We start from the raw sequence: 8,915 nt of genomic DNA, 5'->3' as shown, positions 1-8,915 counted from the left end.
GAACATCTGCACCTTAACACAACATAAACACAACAGAACAAATACCCAGAATCCCATGCAGCCCTGACTCTTCCGGGCTACATTATACACCCCTGCTACCACCAAACCCCGCCCCCACACATCAACCCCCCCCCCTCCGTGCGTCGGTTGAGGTGGGGGTTTGGTAGCGGGGGTGTATAATGTATCCCGGAAGAGTTAGGGCTGCATGGGATTCTGGGTATTTGTTCTGTTGTGTTTATAAATGATAAATGATAAATGGGTTGTACTTGTATAGCGCTTTTCTACCTTCAAGGTACTCAAAGCGCTTTGACACTACTTCCACATTTACCCATTCACACACACATTCACACACTGATGGAGGGAGCTGCCATGCAAGGCGCTAACCAGCACCCATCAGGAGCAAGGGTGAAGTGTCTTGCTCAGGACACAACGGACATGACGAGGTTGGTATTAGGTGGGGATTGAACCAAGGACCCTCGGGTCGCGCACGGCCATTCTTCCACTGCGCCACACCGTCTATGTTGTATTAAGGTGCAGATGTTCTCCCGAAATGTGTTTGTCATTCTTGTTTGGTGTGGGTTCACAGTGTGGCGCATATTAGTAAAAGTGTTAAAGTTGATTATATCACAACCCTCAGTGTAACCTGTATGGCTGTTGACCAAGTATGCCTTGCAGTCACTTACGTGTGTAAGCAGAGGCCGCATACTACATGTGACCGGGCCGGCACGCAGATAGCATGGTGTAAAAGCGGACGCGACGACATGTTGTAGAGGACGTTAAAGGCAGTGCCATCACGCCACGCCCTCAATATTGTTGTCCGGGTAAAAATCTGAGAATGTTTGCCCCGGGAGATTTCCGGGAGAGGCACTGAAATCCGGAAACCTCTCGGAAAAATCGGGGCGGACGGCAAGTATGCAGCTGAGCCGCATCAGAGTGATCAAAGAGCCGCATGCGGCTACGGAGCCGCGGGTTGCTGACTCCTGGTCTAGCCTAAGGCCCCGTTATCCAGGGTAAATCCCACCTAACCTTATCCGTGTCCACACAACAATGCGACCGTTTAAGACCACCGCCCCCTTAAATGCCTACATTAAATATAACTTAAATACCTAAGTTAAATGTAACTTAGATATTGGGTTTCACCATGCAAAGCGCTTTGAGTCACTCGAGAAAAGCGCTATATAAATATAATTCACAACACACAGACATATTTGTGTGACGGACTGGATACCAGAGTGTTGACATTTACCAATGTATGTGTGTGTATAGTTGGGTTGTCTTGATACTAGTGATGGGTCCGGCAACACCGATGCATCGGCGCATGCGTCGAGCTCATAGAGCAAAACCCTGTGCCGGTGCGCGAACCGCTTTTAGAAAGTCACGTGACCGATCATGAGCTGTTTTGGTCACGTGACCGATACGCGAACTGTGTCGCACTGACGCCTCCTCTGTGCCCTGTGAGCGTGTCTTTTCTACAGCCGGTGAAATAATAACTAAGAAGAGAAATCGTCTAAAATGTCGGAAATTTTTTTTTCTTTCTTTTTTTATAAAAATGTGTAAAAAATAAAATTAAAAAAATTCCCAGTCCACAATCATCCACAACACGTTCTCTTAGATTTCCATGTTATGATACATGTTCACATTATTTATTGACTGTATCTAAAAAAGATAAAAATATATTTTTATTTAAATGAAGATATGAAATAATCCTAAATGAAATACAATGACTTGGTTTATATTATTGTATATACTAGGGCAGGGGTCACCAACACGGTTCCCGCGGTCACCAGGTAGCCCGTAAGGACCAGATCAGTCGCCCGCTGGCCTGTTCTAAAAATAGCTCAAAGAGAAGCACTTACCAGTGAGCTGCCTCTATTTTTCAAATGTTATTTATTTACTAGCAAGCTGGTCTCGCTTTGCTCGACATTTTTAATTCTAAAAGAGACAAAACTCAAATAGAATTTGAAAATCCAAGAAAATATTTTAAAGACTTGGTCTTCACTTGGAATAAGCGGTAGAAAATGGATGGATGGATGGGTCTTCACTTGTTTAAATAAATTCATTTATTTTTTTACTTTGCTTCTTATTTCTTTTAGAAATACAATTTTAGAGAAAAAATACAACCTTAAAAATGATTTTAGGATTTTTAAACAAATATACCTTTTTACCTTTTAAATTTCTTCCTCTTCTTTCCTGACAATTTAAATCAATGTTCAAGTAAATTTATTTATTTTTTATTGTAAAGAATAATACATATTTTAGCTTCTGTTTTTTCGACGAAGACTATTTGTGAAATATTTCTTCAAACTTACTATGATTAAAATTCAAAAAAATTATTCTGGCAAATCTAGAAAATCTGTAGAAACAAATTTAAATCTTATTTCAAAGTATTTTGAATTTCTTTTAAAATTTTTGTTCTGGAAAATCTAGAAGAAATACTGATTTGTCTTTGTTAGAAATATAGCTTGGTCCAATTTGTTAAATATTCTAACAAAGTGCAGATTGGATTTTAACCAATTTAAAACATGTTATCAAAATTCTAAAATGTATCTTAATCAGGAAAAATTACTAATGATGTTCCATAAATTCTTTTTTTAATTTTTTCAAAAAGATTCAAATAAGCTAGTTTTTCTCTTCTTTTTGTCGGTTGAATTTTGAATTATAAAGAGTCGAAATTGAAGATAAACTACACCTCCCGCTGCCTCAACAGAGCCAGTGCCATCATCAAGGACAGCCCCCACCCTGGCTCTGACCTGTTCCACCTGCTGCCCTCTGGGAAGCGCTATAGGTGCATTAAAACCAAAACAAACAGGCTAAAGAACAGCTTCTTCCCCAGGGCCATAACCATCCTGAACGGACTGCCCCATTGTCCCTCATAACTGCCTTCTCTTCGGTGCAATAACCCATTCCACCAACCACCCTGTTTTTGTTTTGTTTTTTCATGTATATATTCATTTCACACCATATTCATTGCACTTCTACATTTTTTATATTTCTATATATTTGCACATTGTTTTTCTAGCATGCACACATCGCACTGTATGGAATGGCCTCAATCTCGTTACATTGCGTAATGACAATAAAGCTGATTCTGATTCTGATTTCAAAATTTTATTTTAAATTTTTTCTTGTTTTCTCCTCTTTTAAACCGTTCAATTAAGTGTTTTTTTCATCATTTATTCTCTACAAAAAACCTTCCGTAAAAGGGAAAAAAAATGTACGACGGAATGACAGACAGAAATACCCATTTTTATATATATATATAAATGTATTTATTTAGCTATTCTTGTTTAAATCACACTTACGTGTAACTTACAAATGACAATATATTTATTTATTTAAGTGTGTATCAAACTGGTAGCCCTTCGCATTAATCAGTACCCAAGAAGTAGTTTTTGGTTTCAAAAAGGTTGGTGACCCCTGTACTAGAGCATAAAATCAGTGTCAGTTGAGTCGGTCCATAGGTTGCCTGTAGGGATTTTTAATGTCCAGCAGATGTCAGTATTTAGTGACACAGTATCGACACAGTATCAATACAGTTTTGCAATGTGTCGAAACGCTTCATGACGCCTCATCAACCCATCACTACTTGATACCAATATTTTGGTACTGGTACCGGTACCAAAATGTATTTCGATACTTTTCTAAATAAAGGGGACCACAAAAAAATGGGTACAACAAAGACGGATGTACCTCAGGTCTGGCACACCTATTAGCCTGGTTCACATGCTGATAGCATCACTAACTTAAATAAATCTATCACATTTTATTTTGTTCTCCAACCTCCGAGGACAAAGCTACCAACAATGGGAGACCGGGCTTTCTGCTCCGCCGCTCCCAGTCTGTGGAACACTCTCCCTGACCACCTGAGGGCACCACAGACTGTGGATGCTTTAAAAAAAGGCTTAAAAACCCTTCTTTTTTTAAAAAAAAGCCTTTTTTTAGATGTATGCATACTAGTTCTAGCTATTTGGCTGTTCTAGTTTTTTTGTTTTTTTTTGTATTATCTTTTTATTTTTATTTTTTTAATACACTGTAGCACGTTGAGGTTGTTTACTCAATGTAAAGTGCTTTTTTACAAATAAAATATACTATTATTATTATAAGTTGCAGCATTTATCTCATGAGGGTGTTTTGTTTTGAATATGGAACATTTACCCCTTTTGGCTACTATCTGACTCCATGTCTTCTTGATAAATGTTCTAAAATATTGTGTCATCTCACCAATCGATGCTCTCAATCCACTTGCTCAGGTACTGCCTGATGTCCATTGGGAAGGCGTCGTTGTACAGCTGGTCTACTTGCTCCAGGTACTTGGAGTCCAGCATCTGAAGCTGGCACCACTGCGCCATCTCCTGGTGAACAAGAGCGTTCAACAAAATTGATGTTATCGCAAGAAATGTGCGTCATTCACCCACAGCTTATGGATAGAAATAAAATGCGTTTGGCAGCTTTCTAAATTGGGTAGTGCGCCCCGGGGGTCTTTCCTCTACAACACCCAAAACCAGTCAAGTTGTCACGTTGTGTAAATGGTAAATAAAAACAGATTTGCAAATCCCTTTCAACCTAATTAAATACACTGCAGAGACAAGATATTTAATGTTCACACTGGAAAACACTATTTTTTGCAAATATTAGCTCATTCGGAGTTTGATGCCTGCAACATGTTTCAAAGAAGCTGGCACAAGTGGCAAAAAAGACTGAGAAAAGTTGAGGAATGCTCATCAAAACAATTATTTGGAACATCCCACAGGTGAACAGGCTAATTGGGAACAGGTGGGTGCCATGATTGGGTATAAAAGCAGCTCCCATGAAATGCTCAGTCATTCACAAACAAGGATGGGGCGAGGGTCACCACTTTGTCAACAAATGCCTGAGCAAATTGTCCAACAGTTTAAGAACGACATTTCTCAACCAGCTATTGCAAGGAATTTAGGGATTTCACCATCTATGGTCAGTAATATCATCAAAGGGTTCAGAGAATCTGGAGAAATCACTGCACGTAAGCAATGATATTACGGACCTTTGATCCCTCAGGCGGTACTGCATCAAAAAGCGACATCAGTGTGTAAAGGATATCACCACATGGGCTCAGGAACACTTCAGAAAACCACTGTCAGTAACTTCAGTTGGTCGCTACATCTGTAAGTGCAAGTTAAAACTCTGCTATGCCAAACGAAAGACATTTATCAACAACACTCAGAAACGCTTCGCTTCGCTCATCTAAGATGGACTGATGCAAAGTGGAAAAGTTTTCTGTGGTCTGACGAGTCCACATTTCAAACTGTTTTTGGAAACTGTGGATGTTGTGTCCTCCGTAACAAAGAAGAAAAGAACCATCCGGATTGTTCTAGGCGCAAAGTGTAAAAGCCAGCATCTGTGATGGTATGGGGGTGTATTAGTGCCCAAGGCATGGGTAACTTACACATCTGTGAAGGCGCCATTAATGCTGAAAGGTACATACAGGTTTTAGAGCAACATATGTTGCCATCCAAGCAACGTTATCATGGACGCCCCTGCTTATTTCAGCAAGACAATGCCAAGCCACGTGTTACAACAACGTGGCTTCATAGTAAAAGAGTGCGGGTACTAGACTGGCCTGCCTGTAGTCCAGACCTGCCTCCCATTGAAAATATGTGGCGCATTATGAAGCCTAAAATACCACAACGGAGACCCCCGGACTGTTGAACAACTTAAGCTGTACATCAAGCAAGAATGGGAAAGAATTCCACCTGAGAAGCTTAAAAAACGTGTCTCCTAGTTCCCAAACGTTTACTGAGTGTTGTTAAAAGGAAAGGCCTTGTAACACAGTGGTAAAAATGCCCCTGACACAACTTTTTTGCAATGTGTTGCTGCCTTTAAATTCTAAGTTAATGATTATTTACAACAAAAAAAATTTAGTTTCTTAGTTGGGACATTAAATATCTTGTCTTTCCATTCATCCATTTCCTACCGCTTATTCCCTTCGGGGTCGCGGGGGGGCGCTGGAGCCTATCTCAGCTACAATCGGGCGGTCGCCACCTCATCGCAGGGCCAACACAGATAGACAGACAACATTCGCACACTAGGGCCAATTCAGTGCTGCCAATCAACCTATCCCCAGGTGCATGTTTTTGGAGGTGGGAGGAAGCCAGAGTACCCAGAGGACATGCAAACTCCATACAGAAAGATCCCGAGGCCGGGATTGAACTCACGACTACTCAGGACCTTCGTATTGTGAGGCAGACGCATTAACCCCTCTGCCACCGTGCTGCCCTATCTTGTCTTTGCAGTTTATTCAATTGAATATAAGTTGAAAAGGATTTGCAAATCATGGTATTGTTTTTATTTACCATTTACACAACGTGACAACTTCCCTGGTTTTTGGGTTTTCTATTATCGGCGCAGGGCATATTTTGAAAATATCATGCACTAATTCTTAATATCATATATTATTAGATTTTACACAATTTACTATTTGCTTCGTCGCCTGTAACGCAAACGTTTGCATGTTGATGTTTTTCTTCAGCTAGCTTAACAAACATTGACCTACAACAGATTGGTTTCAGCAACTTTAATGTATATTTCACCTACATTAATAATTGTAATAATGCCAGGAATGTTGGCTCATGCAAGTTATTTGTTTGTCTTGTCTTTGTTGCACGAGATGCAAGTCAACAAACACAACTTTCCCTCTTTTCCCGGCAAAACTCGAACGCAAAAAATATATATATAAATAAATAAATAAATAAGTGAATAAGTAAGTAAGTAAATAAATAAATAAATAAATAAATAAATAAATAAATAAAAACTCGAACGCTTCCTTCCTATCAACAACGTCACTTCCCTATCTCTCCCGGAAGTCCCGGCCCCCCAGCTAAAGTCATTGGCTCACACCCCGCAGCCACCCGCTACAATATAATCGAAAGTTCTATAAATATCAGTTATTGTTTTATCGCCAGAGGTGGGTAGTAACGCGCTACATTTACTCCGTTACATCTACTTGAGTAACTTTTGGGATAAATTGTACTTCTAAGAGTAGTTTTAATGCAACTTACTTTTACTTTTACTTGAGTATATTTATAGAGAAGAAACGCTACTTTTACTCCGCTACTTTTATCTACATTCAGCTCGCTACTCGCTACTAATTTTTATCGATCTGTTAATGCACGCTTTGTTTGTTTTGGTCTGTCAGACAGACCTTCAAAGTGCCTGCCTTACTGGTGACGTTTCACTCCGTTCCACCAATAAAATGCAGTCACTAGTGACGTTTGACTCCGTTCCACCAATCAGATGCAGTCACTGGTGACGTTGGACCAATCAAACAGAGCCAGGCGGTCACATGACCTGACTTAAACAAGTTGAAAAACTTATTGGGGTGTTACCATTTAGTGGTCAATTGTACGGAATAAGTACTGTACTGTGCAATCTACTAATACAAGTTTCAATCAATCAATCAAAACTGTGAAGGAAAAAAGACACGTTTTTATTTCAACCGTACATCCCGTCAAAAGCCTAAAAACTGACTGCACAGTTCCTGTCTTCACAATAAAAGTGCCGCTCCATCGCGCCTGCACTTACAAAATAAGAGTCTCCGAAAGCCAGCGCAAACAAGCTAGCAAGCTACGGAATTTGCTGCCAATGTATTTCTTGTAAAGTGTGTGAAAACGAATATGGAAGCTGGACAAATAAAATGCCAAAAACCAACCACTTTCATGTGGTATTAGACAGAAAGGAGGAACTTTTCTTCTCCTCCATTTGAAAACGTGGACGTTACCAGCACTACTGTCTGATTACAATCAATGCAAGTCATCAGAATCAGGTAATACACCAACTTATATTCTTGTCTTCATGAAAGAAAGGAATCCGTATGTTAAACATGCATGTATATTCATTAAAACACCTTTAACATGTAAACAAAAACGGCAAACTAAATAAATATATATATATATATATATATATATATATACACATATATATATAAATACATACATATATATATAAATATATATATATGTATGTGTGGGGAAAAAATCACAAGACTATTTCATCTCTACAGGCCTGTTTCATGAGGGGGGGTACCCTCAATCATCAGGAGATTTTTTTTTTTATATATATATATATATATATATATATATATATGATATGTGTGTGTATGTTACTCATCAGTTACTCAGTACTTGAGTAGTTTTTTCACATACTTTTTACTTTTACTCAAGTAAATATTTGGGTGACTACTCATTACTTTTACTTGAGTAATAAATCTCTAAAGTAACAGTACTCTTACTTGAGTACAATTTCTGGCTACTCTACCCACCTCTGTTTATCGCACATGCCAACATAGACAAGCTGTAGAAAATGGATGGATGTCGTATTCAGCAGAAAACATCCAACATGCAACGTTACACTCAAAATATTACAGTTAGCTAGCAAACTTACGAGTGGCTTATTACTTCCGCAACCTACGGGGGAAAAAAAACATTACAAACTAACACATTGGTATTTGTTTGATATTGCCGCGGGAGAGAAGAATACATTCCAAAACGTACCGTTTATGAGTAAAAGAGGAGCGTTTTGACAGAAGAATCTTCTTCCTTGGTCCGCCACCGAGTGTGTCAAACAGAAAGTAATGTTTTCCTGCGACTAAATGTGTCAACCAATCATCGTGAGGCATGCATAATAAAGTCCCGCCCTCTGCTTTTGATAGCCAATCAGCTTGCTGAACAGAGGCTGTTCCGCCATCTCGAACGCGTCTGGACGAGAACAAGACAACGCATTTAAGATTGGACCTCCTAAAACGCCTCGTTAAAGTGCAGTTTGGAGTTCAAACGCTTAAATCAAGTTTTTTTTTAAATATTCTGTGGTTGTTTAAGTCAAAATTGTGTTTTTTTTTTAATATTTAGAAATAAAAGATACAACATAAAAAGGGGGAGGGATAT

General features: G+C 39.1%; 1 protein-coding gene across 1 annotated transcript in view; it reads right to left on the bottom strand.

The window, feature by feature from the left end:
- Nucleotides 1–8,626, bottom strand: part of stat1a (signal transducer and activator of transcription 1a) — a 41,081-nt gene extending 32,455 nt beyond the window's left edge. Inside the window, exons 1-2 of the mRNA XM_061932546.1 lie at nucleotides 8,526–8,626; nucleotides 4,222–4,352 (exon numbers count right to left, since the gene is read on the bottom strand). Of these exons, the coding sequence (XP_061788530.1) occupies nucleotides 4,222–4,349 (128 nt within the window). The 5' untranslated portion in view covers nucleotides 4,350–4,352; nucleotides 8,526–8,626. The remainder of the gene's footprint in view (nucleotides 1–4,221; nucleotides 4,353–8,525) is intronic.
- Between the last annotated feature and the right edge of the window lie 289 nt (nucleotides 8,627–8,915).

The sequence above is a fragment of the Nerophis lumbriciformis genome, linkage group LG38, assembly GCF_033978685.3.
Source record: "Nerophis lumbriciformis linkage group LG38, RoL_Nlum_v2.1, whole genome shotgun sequence".
Classification (NCBI taxonomy): Eukaryota; Metazoa; Chordata; class Actinopteri; order Syngnathiformes; family Syngnathidae; genus Nerophis; species Nerophis lumbriciformis.
The sequence above is the reverse complement of the archived record's forward strand: the minus strand, read 5'-3'. Positions and strand labels throughout refer to the sequence as shown.